The sequence below is a fragment of the Bactrocera tryoni genome, chromosome 2 (genome assembly GCF_016617805.1).
Source record: "Bactrocera tryoni isolate S06 chromosome 2, CSIRO_BtryS06_freeze2, whole genome shotgun sequence".
Lineage (NCBI taxonomy): Eukaryota > Metazoa > Arthropoda > Insecta > Diptera > Tephritidae > Bactrocera > Bactrocera tryoni.
The window spans coordinates 23,786,666-23,805,834 of NC_052500.1; the positions used below are offsets into that span (position 1 = coordinate 23,786,666).

General features: G+C 30.9%; 7 protein-coding genes and 1 long non-coding RNA gene across 10 annotated transcripts in view; 5 read left to right on the plus strand and 3 right to left on the minus strand.

The window, feature by feature from the left end:
• LOC120768570 (probable G-protein coupled receptor CG31760) overlaps nt 1-705 on the plus strand; it is a 34,432-nt gene extending 33,727 nt beyond the window's left edge. Inside the window, exons 12-13 of the mRNA XM_040095319.1 lie at nt 336-547; nt 616-705. Coding sequence (XP_039951253.1) covers nt 336-547; nt 616-670 — 267 coding nt within the window. The 3' untranslated portion in view covers nt 671-705. The remainder of the gene's footprint in view (nt 1-335; nt 548-615) is intronic.
• Nucleotides 671-2,972, plus strand: LOC120767700 (probable G-protein coupled receptor CG31760; the record flags this gene model as incomplete). Its single annotated transcript, XM_040093896.1, has 1 exon — nt 671-2,972. A coding segment is annotated over one exon (720 nt), but the record flags the coding sequence as incomplete, so codon positions are not given.
• A 5,098-nt stretch (nt 2,973-8,070) lies between these two features.
• LOC120768128 lies at nt 8,071-8,857 on the plus strand. The gene is made up of 4 exons (XM_040094682.1): nt 8,071-8,202; nt 8,267-8,348; nt 8,401-8,558; nt 8,655-8,857. The coding sequence occupies exons 1-4, from the start codon at nt 8,200-8,202 to the stop codon at nt 8,841-8,843; spliced, it is 432 nt and encodes a 143-aa protein (XP_039950616.1). The 5' UTR covers nt 8,071-8,199; the 3' UTR covers nt 8,844-8,857.
• On the minus strand, nt 8,846-9,841 carry LOC120768127. The gene is made up of 3 exons (XM_040094681.1): nt 9,678-9,841; nt 9,371-9,556; nt 8,846-9,300 (listed from the first exon to the last, which is right to left on the minus strand). Exons 1-3 carry the CDS (start codon nt 9,727-9,729, stop codon nt 9,074-9,076), a joined length of 465 nt encoding a protein of 154 aa, XP_039950615.1. The 5' UTR covers nt 9,730-9,841; the 3' UTR covers nt 8,846-9,073.
• Nucleotides 9,842-10,064: 223 nt separating this feature from the next.
• LOC120768118 lies at nt 10,065-11,062 on the plus strand. Its single transcript, XR_005704732.1, has 4 exons — nt 10,065-10,171; nt 10,244-10,315; nt 10,384-10,607; nt 10,759-11,062. It is a non-coding gene; the product is annotated as an uncharacterized LOC120768118 (long non-coding RNA).
• A 110-nt stretch (nt 11,063-11,172) lies between these two features.
• LOC120768117 lies at nt 11,173-12,402 on the minus strand. 3 transcript variants are annotated; one of them, XM_040094668.1, is made up of 5 exons: nt 12,194-12,402; nt 11,950-12,117; nt 11,719-11,878; nt 11,570-11,663; nt 11,173-11,511 (listed from the first exon to the last, which is right to left on the minus strand). In XM_040094668.1, exons 2-5 carry the CDS (start codon nt 12,014-12,016, stop codon nt 11,260-11,262), a joined length of 573 nt encoding a protein of 190 aa, XP_039950602.1. In that variant the 5' UTR covers nt 12,017-12,117; nt 12,194-12,402; the 3' UTR covers nt 11,173-11,259. The 3 variants fall into 3 exon arrangements, with proteins under 3 accessions (XP_039950602.1, XP_039950600.1, XP_039950601.1); XM_040094666.1 differs by having other exon boundaries at nt 11,950-12,141; XM_040094667.1 differs by lacking the exon at nt 12,194-12,402 and having other exon boundaries at nt 11,950-12,187.
• A 388-nt stretch (nt 12,403-12,790) lies between these two features.
• Nucleotides 12,791-13,753, plus strand: LOC120768619. Its single transcript, XM_040095386.1, has 2 exons — nt 12,791-12,968; nt 13,040-13,753. The coding sequence occupies exons 1-2, from the start codon at nt 12,908-12,910 to the stop codon at nt 13,432-13,434; spliced, it is 456 nt and encodes a 151-aa protein (XP_039951320.1). The 5' UTR covers nt 12,791-12,907; the 3' UTR covers nt 13,435-13,753.
• Nucleotides 13,754-14,256: 503 nt separating this feature from the next.
• LOC120768620 (secreted Ly-6/uPAR-related protein 1) lies at nt 14,257-18,303 on the minus strand. The gene is made up of 3 exons (XM_040095387.1): nt 18,127-18,303; nt 16,329-16,499; nt 14,257-14,577 (listed from the first exon to the last, which is right to left on the minus strand). Exons 1-3 carry the CDS (start codon nt 18,176-18,178, stop codon nt 14,375-14,377), a joined length of 426 nt encoding a protein of 141 aa, XP_039951321.1. The 5' UTR covers nt 18,179-18,303; the 3' UTR covers nt 14,257-14,374.
• Between the last annotated feature and the right edge of the window lie 866 nt (nt 18,304-19,169).

The window sequence follows — 19,169 nt, forward strand, 5'->3', positions numbered from 1 at the left end:
TATCCTCATTCTATACTAGAAGCTACACCGTTGGTTATCAACACTTACTTCACGGTATGACCTTTTTATGAGTTATCAACAGGCTTTTTATCTTACACAAAGAGAGTTATCGAAAATTAGTTGCAAATATTAGTACTGAAATCGATCTATCTTTAAGATTGAGACTAAAAATATCCATATTTTGTCGACAAATATATCGATAAATGTCTTTGTATATATCGAATATCAGATTTTTTATTGCCTCATCATTTTATGAAATATGGCTTCTAGGTCCGATAACGTATGTATAGCATCCAATCAAGGATTTAAAAATTTCTTTTCGAAAAACTTTCCAGGAACAAATCCAGAAGTTGGCACATCAAATTGAGTTCATGAAGACTGTGCACATGCAAATGAATAATCGGCATTTAAAACCAAAACCCGGTGGCTATTTCACCATAACATCGACTTCGTTGCAGGCGCCGTTCAGCAAAAATACGATGTCATCCGCCCAAACACAAACTTCTAAAGGCACTGAGGACTCACTCGGTGGCAACAAAAATTTGGGGTAAGTACTTGTAACAAACTACTGTACTTATGAGAACAGATTTATAACTCTTCAAATATTTTTTCTAGCTTCCCCACCCATTTAACACCGTCAAAAGCCCGCACGCATAAGGAGAAAGTTTGACGAGATCAGCGAAGTGTAAAAGATTGCTCAACTGAATTTAATTTTCAACACTCAATCGATAGTCATAGCGGTGAATACTCACCACATTCAACACCTTCCATAACACACCCACCGCCAACGCTCGGTCAAGCCGAGCACGATCTACTCAAACAGTTTGCTTTGCTTTTCGGCCCCGAATCCGATGTCAATACATATTATATATTAGATTCAGACGTTGATGGTGATGACGAAGACACTGGCGGTAAGAGTTCGTCAGCAAATGTGCATATCGAACAGACGACTGCCGAAATTAATCAGGTCGGTTCACCACTCGAAACCACCCGCACAACGCCGACAAAGAGTGTGACCAGCTCAATGACAATTTCACCAGAATCACCATCGTTTACAGTTAACGAGGCGCATCTACCGCACATACCATCTTCATCTACATCCAGCTCATCCATGTACGCCATACGCACGCCATCACCGATACGATTTCGTCTATTGGAATCGCCAAGCTCCGATATCGACGGCATCACCCTTACCGAGATGGTGGAGGTACATTGCCCGCCGACGAAAGCACTCGACGTTAGAGTGAATATGGAGCATTTGCAAAGTGGGGTTGTTGGCGTCAATGTCACCGATGAGTTTCCGAGTCAAAATAATAATACATCCTGTTCTATGTCATCCACCCTAACAGATAGCAAAACTGTTGATGTACGAACACCGATAGTAGTTTAAGCTTGTGTTAAAAAATATGTCTGTATGTTTGAATGTGGTAACCATGGTATTTAATTGGACCTAAGTTGGTAGTGGCTACATCCTCCATGTGCTTGAACCCCGACAAGATTAGTTGAAGTGCAGCAAAGCCACAAAAATTACATAGAAGAGTGTAAAGCAACAAAGCTAATTGTGGTAAATGAGGCGCAAGTATCCTACTCGTAACCAGAAGCTTAGCTTCGTAGTTTGTTAATTAATTGTATTCAGGCTTGTAAATGTAATTAGGCTGCGAAATCAAACGTCAAAACAATTATTACTTTCTACTGTCGAATGGTTTTCGGAGAGCTGAATAACTTAGTTAGTCACTTTGTTTAGCAATTTTATTGGAAATTAGGGGTTAGCATAGAGGTGTTATAAAGGTGAGTCTAGGAAGCAAGTTGTTTCGACAGGTTTGCACTATATGCAGAAGACTCTGAGGTATGTCTAAAGCTGTGTATACGGTAGATGGAGTCTTAGGCTCAGGTAGTGTGTAAAGAATAGCAAGACCCCAAGCGTCTAGTGGAGATGGGAATGAAATGTCTCCTTTTCCACAGTCTCACAATACACAGGGAAAGGTCTCTTTCTTACATCTTGACCCATCTTTAAGCCTTTTCCACCAAGGGTTGCAATTTAAACTGTCGATAATATGTAAAAAAAAAATAGTCAGATCCGTTGAAGCTTGGTTAACGAACTGAATTTATCGCGATAATTCTGCTTTGTCGTATTGGTTAAGGATCTAGCTAAGATTTGCGAATACAGCGTTAATCGTTAGCAAGTAGTGATGTTATAGAAAAAGAACTGTGAGTTTTAAAATAAAAAAAGTTTTAAGTTATAGAAATTAGTATGAGTAAAGAAATTTTGCAATGTGTACAAAAATTATAATGTTATTCTTTTTTGACGTCATAAAACTGTTTGGGGAGCCATAGAAGACAGTCAAAAGGTTAAAAAACGGCTTGCTTGTGAGTTCACAGATATTACCACTTGGCCTCTTTTACCATAAATTGCTTTGTTTTTACTGTTATAATTGAAATTTACTCTACTCGTATATGCTACATTAATTTCGTCAATTTATTTCCGTATAGATGCCAAGAAAATATTATTTGAATAACAGCTTTCAATAATTTCATATTATTTAATAAAATTGTTATTTTGAAAGTTGTATACGTCAGGAACTATGGAACCTGACGTACATATACCACGTTCAAAATAATAATTTTAATGAATAATGCTGTCCCTGAAACGGTGTAAAATACGCTCTGAACATTTTTTAGAGAATCAGTGTGTTATATTCTTATGGTTACGGCTGGATTCTAGCGCTTGTACTATCTTTGGCATATTTTACACATACATTTCATTACATACATACATATGTAAATTCATTTAAATATTTATGTACATACATATGTATATAATGAAAATTAAAATTTTTCTCTGATTTCTTGCTAAATTTGGAGACAAAAGGAAAAAGCAGACTCTTTACAGTCAATTGAAAGCGTTTGAACAAAACCTTCTTACAGCAGTACTAACACACATTTACGCTTGGATCTGACCAGGGTTGCAAATACGTAATAATAAAAAAAATAATTCAATTATTTTTGGCTTAATATTGTTACTTTTCATACTGAAAATCTTAATTAGTAATAATTTTCAAATTGGATCCCAAAATCCAATTTACAAATTAAAAGTAATTAATCCCAAACACCGGATTTTCATTGGATTGGATTGGAAGAAACCAAGCACCACTTTGAATAATTAAAAAAAAAAATTATAATAATCCCAAAAACTGCTTTAAAAATCTAATTAATTTTTTAATCAAAAATACCAGATTTTCATTGAACTGGATTAGTTTGGATGGGAAAAAAACAAAGCACGAGTGTGAAAAATTAAAAAAAAATCCCAAAAATCGGCTTAAAAATATCTTTTTATTTTTTTTTTAATCTCAAATACCGGTTTGAAGTTTGGTTTAATATTGCATCACTTGAAATAAAAAATTTAAGTAAATTGTAATAGAATTTAAATTTTTTTACTCTTGTGTACCTCGTGTTTAACCATTTTGATTAACTTTTGCAAAGAAAAGCTTATTTAAAAAAAATATCCACATGGTTTTATTTTTATTTAACTGCTTTTAATACTAGTCTTTCAATAAGAAATTTGTAAACTTTTTTATCCTTTTAAATTATATTTTTAATTTAAAAATATTTTTTTTATTTTATTACTTTCATTTTAAAAATATTTTCTCTATAGAAAAACATCCAAACTGTTTGGGATTAAAAATTATTCTTTTTTTATTTTTTAATTGTAATTATTAAATAATATAAAAAAGTTTAAATTTTTTATCTCAAAGAGTGTTTAATCCTAATACCACAACATCAGAATTAAAAATTAAATTAAAAATTTAAATTTAAATCTTTAATCCAAGGTGTTGGGATTTTTAATTCTGTTTTTGGGATTTCAAATTTTAAATTCAAAAATTTTGGATAGAAAATGAGATTTTAATTTTAAATTTTTATTATTAAATTTAAAAACAAAATTTTCAATTTTTTCTCTTAAACATCAGAATTTAATCCGAAAATCGGAATTAAAAATTGAAAACTCATTTAAAAATTGATAACAAAGTTTTTAATCCCAAGTGTTGCGATTTTTAGTTCTAATTTTGAGGTTTCGAATTTTAAATTCAAAAATTTTGCATAGAAAATTAAATTTTTAATTCCAATTTTGGGAAATTTGGATCGAAAATTAAATTTTAATTTTCAATTTTCATTGTTAAATTTAAAAACAAAATTTTAATTTTTTTATCTTAAATATGAGAACTTAATCCCAAAATCAGAAGTAAAACTTGAAAAGCAAATTAAAAATAAATTCTTCTTAAATTAAAATAAATTAAAAATTTAAAATTAAATTTTTAATCCAAGGTGTTGGGATTTTGAGTTCTATTTGGGTTTTAGGATTTTAAATTACAAAATTTGGATCGAAAATTAAATTTTTAATTCCAATTTCGAGATTAAAATTTACTTTTCTATTTATAATACCAAAATCGGAATTGAAAATATAGTTTTGGGATTTCGAATTTTAAATTCAAAAATTTTGGATTTTGAATTTAAAAATTTTGGATTGAAAATTTAATTTTTATTTCCCAAAATAGTATTAAATATTAAAAATCTTTGTTTTAATTAAAAAATTCGCAACCCTGGTCTTCATGCAATACTATCGATAAATGCATTTATCGTGACTTTCTCTTATTAATTTGCGGCAGGTTATTCGTTATATTTGTGCTTGATATGTGTTTCATAAAAATTAATATGGCTGCTAAGATTAAATGTCAGTATACACAAAAGCTTGAATTAAATATATAAAATTTTAAATATTTACCTTTTATATTATTATATTTATTAGTTGGAAAGGTACTAATTTCTTATAAAAATTTAATCTAAGTATTTTGAAAGCCAAACTAAACCAGCTCTATGATAAATTTGTATGCAATTAATGCAAGTAACGGATATTCGATATATGTTTTTAATTATATTATGTTTATGTATGTATATAAAAGATGGCGTTTGCTTAAAATAGTTAATTATGAATGAAAAGTGTAAGCATGTTGGGCAATTTTTTTCACTTCGTTGAAAAAGAAACGTGATGCAATAAATAAAAGGTAGAAATATGCAAATTCTTTAGAATGCGTAACAGTTTAGAATAAGCTAGTTTGCAAATTGTACGATATTTAATATTTTTAAATATTTTGATTTTACGATTTTTATCAATACTAAACTTTTCTCAATACTGCACTTTTACTATTTTTCCTCCTTAAAACGCAAGAATTTTAAATTTAACTTTGCATAAAGAAGTTTGAGTATAGTTAATTAGGTAAGATATGCCTGTGTCTGCATAAAACATGACATGTGTGTTAAATTAAATTGTTTGTAAATGTAAGCATTTGATGTACAATACCAACTGACCAATAAACTCGAATGAAATGATGAATAAATTGTTAACAGTTTTGAAAAAATAAATAAATAAATAAAGCAAATAACATTATAAATGGTATACAGAGTTTTTTAAATAAATGAGTAGTCCTACCTTAGACGTTTCTGTTGTTGCAGCAATTAGTTTATTTGTTGATGGTTATTATTGTGTAAGAGAATATTCTCGAAATTGCGTAGGTTATGCTTTGACATGGAAAAATAATAATTAGTTGAGTTTACATTACATATTTTACATACTCACATACAGATGCACGGATTTGCATCTGATTTACGTTCCTTTTATTTAATACTTGTAGAATTAGGTTAGTCAAGTGGCACACAACTAAACAAAATGGAGTCGATCACCAAATTTTTACACATTACACAAACTTACATACACATTCTAACTATAATCTCACAATTTTTCACATTTTGCACTATGAAAACTGATATACATATTCTATGTAAAGCCTCTATTAAATAAACATATTCAACTAACTAAATTTTTTAAATTTATCAAACAAAAGAACTTCAAATACTAATATGCAACGCGAACTGCTCTTGCCTGCGCCGTGGTGAACAAAGTAGAGAAAGCACAAATCAGCTGTTTTGCAGCAAATGGCTTCCGCTACAAAAGATGGATGTTTGGCAGTAATTTATAACTAACCAACAAGAATATATTAAGCAAATACAAAAGACTTTTAACATTTTATTAAGCACAAAACAGCATACTTAACACGTAAACACACTTATTTGTTGTAAATTTCAAAAAACTCTACAAGTGCAATATTATAATGTATAACCAGCAGCACTCACTATATCGCAAACCTACTTCCGTGAAATTTCGAATTGCACTTACAATTGCTTGTCATATCACATGACACTTCCGCGCAACGTTAGAGCTTTTCACCGTGCTGTGGTGAATATATAATGACATCCGTGAAATTTCGACTTGCATTACCCAGCAAACCATCTATCGGTTAAGTTTCCGGCTAAATACTATCAGTGCTATCAGAGATTACGGTTAATGTTTCTAAGAGTTTATTTAGGCCCAATTGATAATTATAACACAAACTCTTGTGTACATGTGATTGCTCTTCTTCTTAAGTGGTTACATGGGTTTACGGGTTTCAAAAAACGAATTTTTTTATTGTATTATAAAATTCTACAGCATTCTAGAGGTGCGTATTGCCCAAAATTTTAAAGTTGATTCGTAGATACAGCTTTGAAAACTTGTGCGCTCGGGTCTAGCTAAGCCAAACAGCGCTTTTAAACGCATTTTTCTCGAAACTGTGTTTTTGAAGTCGGTTGGCAAGATTTTTCGAAAATTTCTCCAGCGATCTTCATGAAATTTTATACAGGTTTTTGAGATACAATACTTCAAGACTTGGATGAAGGATTTTTTTGTTCGACACAACTATTTGAAAATTTTTTTTTTACTGAAATTTTATTTTTTTTTGTAAAAAATGTCTGCCAAAAGTCCAATTTTCAGTTTTTTTTCTTTCGTCCAAGTTTTAAGTTAAGGTACTAAGACGCGTATATTTTTGCACTTTAGATGATCCTGAAAGAAGCTATCCTGCCAATGGGGGCACATCTTTTTTCGGAGGGTTCACCGAAAATGGCGTCGCAAAGGCCGAGTTTAAAATATTTTTAACCAAAAATTTCAGAATTTCTTTTTGAATAGTGTATGTTTATAACAATAAAAAATTCGAATAAAATATTTAATTTTTATAGGAGAAACAAATTTTTTAAAAAGGCTGTTTTTTATCCGAGGAAACCCTTGTAACCCCAAAGTCCTTAAGAAAGGTGCAAGGTGTATATGGTATATGTTAGTTTCTAAGTCAATCCTTTCAATGCATTGCAGCTTCGGTAACAATAATTTACTGGGTAATAACTGTCTGTCGGTAAAACTGTCAACCCGCAACCAACTTCCGTCCAAATCTAGAGCTTTTCACCGCGTTGTGGTGAATATTTAATTGCAAAGGGAAATCAGTTCAATAATTCAAAGTGGTTTCTTCACTGACAATTGCCGTCACGCAACCAACTTCCGCGCAAATTTAGAGCTTTTCACCGCGCTGTGGTGAATATTTAATTGCAAAGGGAAATCAGTTCAATAATTCAAAATGGTTTCTTCACTGTCGCAAAAGTGTGCAAATTTCAAGTTTTGTGTGTAATTTTCTTAAATTAGTGTGTAATTTAGTGAATTTATTGTAAAAGAAACATGAATAGTGTAATTGAAAGTGTTTACTTTGGTTGTGTGTATACAGAAATAAAAATATGCAATGATTCCACAAGAGAACCACTGCCACAATTTGGTAGCAGTTAGCACATAACCTGCATAGATGGAGCGCCAATTGTTACTTAGGTAAATGGTAAGCAGTAATTTTGCATTATTATTATTATTTATGCTTTAAATACTTATTTTCAATTATTTCTAATGCTTTGTAAGAAATTATGTTTAAACTAGTTATTCAAATATGAAAATTGCAAAATTCTGCAGTTCCCACGACAGTTGGGTCTGCCTAATCGGAACGGACCCGAATTTTTTATCCGGTCAAGGACTGTCAACTCGGCAACAACAAGTACATTTTTGTCAGAGAATATACAGCAATTTCTGTTCAGATATTTCGCGTTTGTATGCCCTCTGACTATGCCAAACATTTGCTTTTTTAGCATTACAACTTCCTTGTTAAAAAATGAGTATCATTACCAATGAATATTGAATCAAAATTTTATTTAATTTAAAAAATTGTATTCGTGTCTGGCGTGATTTCGTAGAAGTAAATGACAATACACATGTGCTAATAGTAGCACAATAATATAGCTCGAATAATGGTAAATTGCAGCACTCTCCATAAGTACAATATTATTGCGTTGGTTAAATATTGCTTTTATATAGGAACAGGAAATACTGGATGAAGAATTTCGCTGCTACATGCGTGTAGCGCGTTCACTCGAAGGAACATTGAAGCGGCCCAAAGGTAGTGTAGTTCAAATAGGTTTCAAAAAGTCATACTTTTATTTCAAATGCAGATCGCGAGTGTTGTAAGCAACTGTTAAAAAATTGTGAACGTCTGAATAGCGTAGACAATGTTATGGTTAAAAAAAATACAAACGTTTTTATGAAATACTTGTTGAAAGTGATTAATTGGACAAGTGTGCATCAGCCACTGCAGCTATATGATAAATGGGTAAATAAAAATGTAAAATGCGATTTACATACATATATATCTAATAAAGCGTTTGAATTATTTTTAAATTCAACGCATCATATAATTACTCAATAGTATCAAGGTTCAAAAACTGAAGTTAAATTGTGGCTTCAGGATAACAAATCATATATGGCTGTTAAAGAAATGCCAAACGGTGCGCTCGCAATATACTGTGCCGTTGCTAATTCACCAAGTGCCGGTTGGCAAGATGGTGCATTGAAAATTATGAAAGATTCTAAAGATCCAGATGCAGAAGAAATGTGAAGTTCTATTGTTGTCTGTTTTATTACGTATACATTGCAGTGTATGTGTAAAAAATTTTTGTACGTGAAATATATTTTTTTACAATTTGAACTTAAAGCGAAATGCTTACATTAAGGCACTTAAGTTTACGAACGATTAGATAATGATGGTTATTAGTATAAAAATAAAAGTAATATACCAATAAAATGGACGGAATGTTTTTTCGAGACAGTTTTCGTTTGATTCGTTGCCTAATTCACAAACTTCTTGCATGACAGCGCTAATACTGCAATAATTGCTAAAGCGAAACTCTTTTTTGATACATTAATGCTTGAGGCGGTATTGCAGCTGTCATTAGAGCAATAACATTCTTCCCAATAGACGCCGTTTTCATAAACACCCCAATTGCAGACACCAGTCACACCTGTTTCAGAAACTGAGGCGCAGCGCCTTATTACTTGACGCCAACGGCCATCCCCTACATAAAAATAATTATGTTAAATATGTAGCTTATTACAAAAAAAAAGAAACTAAAAAAAAGAACTTACAGATGAAACCCTTTGGACCTTGTTGTACCACCTTCATGCAAAACGATCCGGGCATATGTGATTCATCACTGTTACATTCGATGGGAATATGTTCCGTCCGGTTAAATGGCTTATAAGCACCACAACTATCGTAACCTTTCCGATCCTGATCGGAGGAGCATTGGTAACAGCGTATAGCAAGCGAACCTTAAATCATTTTATAATGTTTACACATTCATATATAATTATTAACAAGCCATTTAAGCCACACCCAAGCCATGCTTTAAAGTATGATTGTAATGTGCATATCAGCAAGAAAATAACTTACCGACGGCACACAGTGATAACACAATCACCACATAATTCACAATGTTGCGCATTTTATACTAAAATTCAAGAAATTGGAACAGAATTCGATTTAATAAATAATAATTTAATAAAATATAAACAAGCTATATAAAAACAAATAATTTTGCTAACAAATTTGACATGTACGAAGTACAAGGGTACTCAGATATCACAATAAATTTTGACCAAGCGTTGCCAGAAAGTCTTTATGCATACAATTTCCATTTACATATATGAAACAAAAAGTTTAATGCGCGATTATACAACTATATAAATAAATATATAGTCGGATTCATTTATACAGTTTCCGGCTCTCAAGTAAATGCTCAGGAAATTATCGGTATTTTATCTTTTGTGTGAAGCAAGAAATTTTAACATTTCATATCGCCTATCTCATCGTGAATGTTAAACAGTAAAAAAAGAAGAGTGTGAAACATTAAACAAAAAAGAGTCTTCTTTAAACAAGAGTAATTGGTAAGTTTCCCATTCTGTATACTTAAATTTGTTTAAAAATATTATGATTAATTATTTTTATTTATTTTTCAGGTGGTCCTTTTTATTATCTAGAATGGAAGACGATTTCATCCCTACTAAAGCCAAGTTAGCAATTGTACTAAAGTATGTTATGAAAATATATAAGGTACTATTTTAGCGCAAATAAGATTTGACCGCATTCTTTTTTTCAGATACCTAGCTTCTGGAGATTTACAACGCCATATTGCCTCATGTCGGCATATTCTGTCCGATGTGTGAAGGGAATTGAAAATGAAATTCCAGAGTGTACAGAACACACCTTGTTGGAGATATCTCATTGCTTTCGAACACAATGGAATTTTCAAAACAAGGTCGGGGCTATCAATGGCAAACACATAGCTATCAAAGCCCGACCAAAACATTTTATAATTATAAAGTAAGTGAATATGTATACATATAGATTATAATAGCCTCGTACGGGTATACCTAGGTAGGAGTGCAGCTATATCGGGCTCAATTAGCACTTGATGTGCCATTTTGATATATATAATTTCTTAATAATTTGTATTAATATGCTTTTATTATAGGGATTCCATTCTATTGTGTTGATGGCCACATGTGATGCCAATTATAAATTCACATACTTGGATGTTGGTGCTTACGGAAGTGAAGGACACTCCAATATTATGAAGAATTCGATATTCGGTATCAGCATACCTAATGACAGCAGCCAATTTACGGCCGACGGCTTTATCGTTGGCAAAGAAGGAAGAAATTTTCAATTATCGTTTAAGTAGAGCAAGACTATGTATTGAAAACGCGTTTGGAATTTTGAGTACAAATTGGCTTTGCCTCAGAAAGGTATTATTTTGTCATCCGGATCAGGCACGATCGATTGTTTCAGCACGCTGCCTGCTACATTTCCAATATTTATGTTTATTTATAAAAACAATAATTACTATTTAGATATGTTTTTTATAAAAACAAGTTTGATGTTTCCAAATTTCGTGTCTATTTATTTCATAACTAATCATAAGACAAGTGTGTATAAAAAGATATTGGTAAAAGTTTTATTTCTGTTCCTTATTCTATTTTTTTGATTTAAGTTCCTTTACTTTCTGTAACAGCATAATGTTAAATTCCATACACATATCATCTGCAACTGACTGTGGAAGCTTATTCAACAACCAGTCAAAACAACCAAGGGCTTGTGCATATGGTGAGTTGTTCTTTCCTGCAACCAAATCTTCTTGCTTCTTTAAAATGTTGTTGAATCGACTCCATGCCTCGTCATTTTGGCTTCCGCTTAACGTCCGATTACTTGTGGTGGGTGTTGGACTCTGCAAAATGAACAAAAATTAAAACATTTGCATTTACATGCACATTATATATACTTACATAATCAAATTGTGGAATAATTAACTCCTCCACATTCGCTCTATTTATGGAGGAAGATGAATCCAAATCTTCAAATGTTGGACTTGTGGATGTTCTGGGAAACACAACAAAAATTCGTGAAATTTTAAAGTAAAATTTAATAGACTTACCTTCTTTTGTGTGATACATTTGGCAAAAAAGACATTTCTTCAGCAAACTCCCAATCAATCGGGTCTCCACGAGCGCTACCACTTTTGTGCTTGCGGGCCACTTTGGCGTGATAGCGATAGCTCTCCCGTAAGCTAATCCATCCAACTTTGCACTCACTAACTAAATAAATATAAAAAATAAAATAAGGTTAAGAGATTCATAAAATAAAACTTTAGTTTATATACACTTACCAGTTTTGCCAAGTGAATTGCTTATGTGGACCCAGGCCTGCTCCAAAGCATTTTTATTCGAATGCATAACGTTTTTTGTATCCCATATTCGGGGCCACTTTTCCACTTCTTTAATTAGTTTTCGTTTTTCACTTGCTGTGAAATTTCTTATTCTCTTTTGCCGCTTTGCTGCAGGTATTAAGAGTTCCATTTCTAAGGATTAAACAAAATAATATAAAAAATTGAAATAAAACCACAAATTTACTCTTTCTTCCCGCTCAATTTCCTTCAGAAATTCAGAAATGATTACTTTGATTTTCCTTCAAGAAACAATTGTTGATTTCATGTTTCTTCGCAAAACCAGGATTGCCATGTACGCTTTTATTGAAAAAATGTACTAAAAATTAGTACTAGATTTCTTTAGAGCTGCATACTATCACAAGATAATTTACCGCAGGAAATTTTCTTGACTATTTCTTAAGCGTTTTTTTATAAGAAGTTTTCACATTTCTTGAGAGCTGCCACCTAAATTTTATATAGAAACTGTTATGTTTCTTTGCAAAACCAGTGTTGCCGATCCAAAATTTATAAAATAAAAGTTGAAAATATACTTACTTAATTTCTTGAGAGCTGGATGTTGCCACAAGCAAATTTTACACCGGAATACTTCTCGAGCTTTTATTTAGTGTTTTTTGTATGGAGTTTTTGCTTTTCATGAGAGCTGGAAACTACCCTTATAGAAAAAAATATCTTCTATCACTTTTAATGTATTCACGAATGTGCAAAAGTCTATGTAGAATAGTGTTGAAATATTTTTTCACTTTACATACATCCGGCATCACCACCGAAGGTGTCAAATTTTAATCATCAAACCATCGTGTATTTTGGGTGGGGACGCTTTTCCCAATATTTTGTTTGTTAGAAATTAAACTGCATTTATAGATTCGTACAAAAGTTTCTTATTATTGAATATAGTACAATGAGTAATTTCCAATCAGTAATTTATGTTGGCATATTTCTATGTTGCCTAGTACAACTGGGTAAGTAAATATAATTGAAAATTACAAATATGAAATCAAAATGACGCACCCATTCATAAAAATTGTTTTAGGCTTTGCTATTAAGTGCTGGGACTGCCGCTCAGACAACGATCCAAAATGTGGAAATCCATTCGACAATAGTTCACTGGTTATTACTGATTGTGCACAGGAGCCTGAATTGGAACACTTACCTGGTGTACGACCGACAATGTGTCGTAAAATTCGCCAAAAAATGCACGGCGAATGGCGCTATTTCCGTAGCTGTGCCTACATGGGAGAACCTGGCATTGAAGGTGATGAGCGTTATTGTCTGATGCGCACAGGAAGCTACAATATTTTTATGGAATACTGCACATGCAATAGTAAAGATGGTTGTAATGTTGCCAGTCTACTTAGTGGGAACAAAATTGCAATAACGCTCAGTACAATAATAGTCGGTGCAATTGCTTGGACATTACGCCTTTAAAAAAATGTGACTACATTCCATATCATTTATAACTAAAATGTGCCTTTTATAAGTGATTTACTAATCGAATATGCATACTTGTATGTAACTTAGTACAATTAAGTATTGTTAAGACAAATACTTAACATTTTAAACATGTCCGTCCAAAACGATATATACTTAGATTAACTTAAAAAAATAATAAACACAAAAGACTAAGAAAACGACACTCTTACTTTGCCGAGTTCGTATAAGAAACCATTTGGCATTCCAAAAAACATTTATTGTAATCAATAAAACCAAAGTCAATTTATTTATATTGACAAAATGAAATTAACAACACGGTGTTTGTTTACTAGTTTTGACAAGTAGTAAAAAATAAAAATTCAATATCGTCGGTCCCATGATTCCTCGATAGCGTGATGAACGATTTAGATTTTTTAGATCGGTTTGTTATAGTAATCAGCTGACATACAAATTGTACGATTAAGGTCACAATTTTGTCATATCTCCATTAGACAGGTTTTAATTAAGTACTAAAACTATAACCGCAAAGTGTAACTCTTTTCGACTCTTAAAAAATAAAACAATTGCTTTTGGAAAATATTTTTACAGAAACTACTTTTATTAAACTCTTTAAATACATTTTTGTATAAATTATTTAAATATTAATTTTTTAATACCATCAGCTCTCTAAATGCTTAGTTTTGTAGATGTGTAAGTGTAACATATTTTGCTAGATAAAACCAGAGCAGAAAATAGTTTTTGTATTGTTTAATTTTACAAATTATTGATAAATTATAATATTTACATATTTAGAGACTGGCAATTTTTATGTATGTATGTATGTACATATTGGTTATTTTTTTATATTTTGACATAATTAATATAATACAATTTGCAAATATACTTTCAAGAGGTTATAGTTGATTGCCTCTAACAATATTCAACATAACATAATTTACATTAAAAATTGCATAGCAATCAAGCTAATTAGCGCCGCCAAGCTGATCGCCACGAAACCAGCTGAGGAAGCATTGCAGAGATCACCCTTGCAAATGTGACAACTTTGTACTTCGCGACTGTGGGACACTGTGCAAACATCAGGCTTCTGACCCACTACTTCAAAGTGGCAGTCACGTGACACTATAATGCCAGCCTTGTCTGTAAAAAAGGAGGAAAATAAAAAAATATATATTTTTTAATTGATAATTTTTTTTTTTTTTATTTATATTTTATGCTATAATTTTATATGCTACAAGTATAAATAATAATATTTGTTTATGTATTTTTTATTGTTTTTGACATTGAGAGCTGCTAGAGAGAGAACAGAGAGAATTTTTTCTAATTTTCATGCATTTAATAACGGTGCATACACTATAATTTAAAAATGTATGACTAATATGCTGAAGGTATTTTATTCGCGAATGAAAACAACTTTTCTCCGGCAGCAATAAAATGTGGAATTTGTAATCAAAACAAAATATAGATGCAAAACATATGTTGTATTCGTTGTGTTTAGACGCTATAATTGTAGAAATTTTAAATTGTTAACGTTAACGTTAAAATTTTAATTTTATTATTTTTTAATGAAATGTGTTTCATAATGTGCGTCAGTGGAGCTTTGAAGGAGTTGCTAACTTTCCGTAAAGAAGGTATTTATGGTTTAATAAAGGGTTTGTAGCATATTAAGATTAAAAAAAGAAAATTTTGCATTTACGTTGCCGTAAATCGACTGAATTTAACAAAAAATTAACCATTTTTAATATTAGGAAAGGGTTGTAAGATATTTTTGGATTGAGAGGTATGCATAGAACTAATCCTTTCTCTTTTCTTCATTCTGTGGTGCTTCTCTTTATTTAGCCTGCTGCAATAGTCAGAACGAGACTTCAAAAGGTTCATTCTGGTTTTAGAGCTTTTCAACTGCAATAGACGCTGTTTGATATTAAAAATAGAAAATATTGGAGATAGGTTTTTTTTATAAAATTCTTATTAAGTTAATTGTTGTTGTTGTTGTATATAAAATATCGTTTCGGTTTATGCTGCTGAGATGACAGTTTTAGTTGTATATATTTGAGCATATAAGGGTCCATTCAGTTTAGACGGATCCGGTTATGTTGGAAATAATTAGAACCGGTATAATGCACCGTTATATTGCAACAACAATAGTTATAGCTAAATATTGACGCGATTTGTACGTTTAGCCGTGCAGCAATATGTTCTTAGTTTTGTTTGTGCTCATTTTATCAATTCATGAGTTAAAAATATTGACCGAATAATATCTGAGCGAAGTTTTTTTTAATGAATTGATCATTGTATTGCATTATTATTTTCTCTCTCTTTTCGTTTTTTCATATATTATATAATTTTCGATAAATTTGTGCGTGAAATATGAATATTTTGATATGAATCATTAGCAAGAGCAGTCTGTTTTGTGCGATGTAAATAGATATGTATGTATGTACATAGTATGTATACATATAATTTCAAGTTGAAAATTCAAGCAAAATACAAGGTTTGGTGCTAATAAACGTAAAGCAAGACATTAATTTGAATTGTGTGAGTGTTAATAATGGAAAGTGTGTTGATTATTGAAACTGGCGAGTGTTTAGAATGGACAATACATAGTTTGATTACTGAAATTGTAGGTTATGTTTACATTTTTAAATTTTTGTATTTTTACGAAGTGTTTTAAATGTAAGGTGAATTAGTTGCTGTATATTAACAGCTGTTAATAAAAAAATTATGATTTTAATAAAAAAATTTAAATAAAAGTTTTAATAAGAAAAATATTTTTTTTTATAAAATATAAATAAATAGTATATAAAAGCATTGCAAATAATTAATTAACTTATATAATTATAATTAATTTCTATTTTTTTAACAAGTTATGTTTTGAAATCAATTGAACCTACCGCTAGTTACAACTTTGTTGCATTTAGTAACCGGCAACAACTGATCCATAGTGTTAGGTTTTGCCACCTGATCGCAATCGACGGATTGAATATTTAAGGTAGCATCGATAACGTCCTTGGCGCAATTTGCCTCCGTTAGCGATTTGCATTGATAGCATTTGATGGCATCACCTGGAAATGTAAAGAAAATAATAATTTTTATTTATAATGGAAAAATTAAAAAAATTTATATTAAAATGAAAACACAAAATATATACATACATATACGTTATAACAAAAACAAAAAAAATATATATATACATATACATATGTAGGTAATAATATATTAGGGTGGTTAAAAAAATCCGAATAATTTTTTTCGCTTGGTACTCCAAAAAAATGGTTCTTAAATAAAAAAAAATGTCATTTTAGTTTTTTGTTGAGAAAACTGTGCTGGCCGAAGAACTTACCGTTACAGTTAAGAGGTCATACTTGGAGAGACCTGTTAAAAGATGTCTATTCACTATTTTTTCAGCATACCAAGCGGAAAAGAAAATCGTTTTTTTTACCCACCCTAATATATGTACATACATATGTACGTATGTACATATGTATAATTAAATATGTAAATTTTATTCTATAAAGCTTTCTCAAGAATTTTAATTTTCGCAGTTGCTACTATACTACATATGTACATACATACATACACATGTACATAAAAGTTACTGTGTAAATTTTAAACCAGTTTGAAATTAAATTATTAATACTTATACATACATACAAACATTTAGATTTTATAAGTTCATTTATTGCGTCTAAACTTTGACGTTAAAGAAAACTGTATTATTGAACGACGACATTACTTTGCTTCGATTGTCTAACAAAAACCAGTTTTTTTTTGTAATTAAAGAAGACTGAGTTGTAGCTGGCAAGTGTCTAATTCAGAGTTTATTTGCATAAGCTTACATATCTACATTACAAATACGCATTTGAATATGTATGTCAGTGTACTTGACTGGCTATAACGCCCAAATGCGATCACATGAGTTTGCATATACAAACACACACATGTAAATATGTATGTAAATTTCGCATTGGCGAGCTGTAAGTCTGAGCTGTTTTTGAATGGCTGCTGAACAATTTGCTTTGAAATGAGTACAAAAATTACAAGAGAAAAATGTAAAAAAAAAAAAAAATAAATAAAAAAAAAAAAAAAAAAACAAAATAAAAAAAATAAAAAAAAAGAGAAAAATAAAAATAATTAAAAAAATGGGAAAAAATAAAAAAAAAACAAAAAAATGGAAAAATAAAGAAAACAAATAAAAAACCACAAAAACAAAACCAAACATGATGACAAAATCGCTATTTATATGCAAGCGTTGTTGCCGATGTGCTTGCATACATATGTATTTATGTTTTTTTTTGTTATTTTTGTACGTATTTAAGTGCGTTTGCGCTTAGTCAAGCGACCGCTTTTCCAAATGTTGTGGGTTGCAGGCCAAATTAAATGAATTTCTTAAGTAAATATACGCATAACTCACAACTGTTGCCATTTTGGGATGCTATTAATATAATTTTTCTTATAATTTTTTATAAAAATCAAGCACCTTGTATAAAATATTTGAAATTATGGAAATTTTCACTTTTAACTCTCTATTGGGGCTGACACACACACTTTCAGTCACATAACTCCAGCCTAAGCGCGTCAAGGTTATATTTTATTATACTGTTATTGTCACTAATTAACGTCTGTAACGGCTTATATGTAAATTTAAGATATAAACATATTCTTTTGCACATAACTACACTCTCCGCTTACCGCTGGGCAATAGACAGGCCGCCAAGAGCACTAGTGCAATGATTTGTTTCATTTTGATTTTGGCAAAAAATTTTTTCTTTCACAAACAGTTGAGAAATCAACAGGTTTTCTTTATGCTGCAATAGAATAACCAAAGCAAAGGTGTACACTCGAAGACAGTTCAATTTAAACTGACTGAAATGACTGCTTGAGCTTTGGAGCGAGTTGGCGCTGCTTTGTGGTTTTCAGTTTTCAAATAACAAATATGAGCACAAGTCTTCATACATATGTACATATATGTATATTTATACATATGTACCTAAATGTTTCCACTTACATTTCGGTTCATATATACATATATTTAATTTCGCTTTTTCACGCGCGTTTGCCTCGTGTTATTTAAGAAATGCTGGAAAATTCGTCGGCAATTTGTTTAGAAATCTCTAGTTTTCTGGCGTTGTTGCATTTATTCTCTTAATTTTTTTTATATTTTTGTTTTGTTGTCCATTGCAAATTGTTGCTGTTAAGCTGTATGGCGTATCTATATATTCGAATTATAACTGTACACATTTCAATAAGGCTATGTACCGGCTATAAGCCCCACCTAGTGGAATTCTCTAATTGCAGTTTTTTTGTTGAAGCGTCATTAGACTGGAACTAAACACAGAACTTTGCGTTATATAATATATATTTTTTATATATGTATGTATGCATATATGTAGCTCTTTATGTAGATCACCAAGGTTGTATGTAGTCATCAGTTTACTTTTTTTTCTTAATTAGCATGTTATTTTATATAAATAATCCATAAGTACGTGAATGAATTTTTTGTGTGCCAAAGCCTTAAATCTTCACGATCTAGGTACAAGCATTTGTACACATCAAAAGTTGGCAAATGCGACTAGATGTACATATGTACATACGTATGTATGTATACAAATGCAAGCCAAGCGAGAAATTTCATTGCTTGAAATTTTAGAATTGGCAATTTTTCTTATATTGTTGTTGTAGCGATAGTAAATATTCCTCAAGTAGCGATTAATCAGCTTCTGATCAGAAAAAAA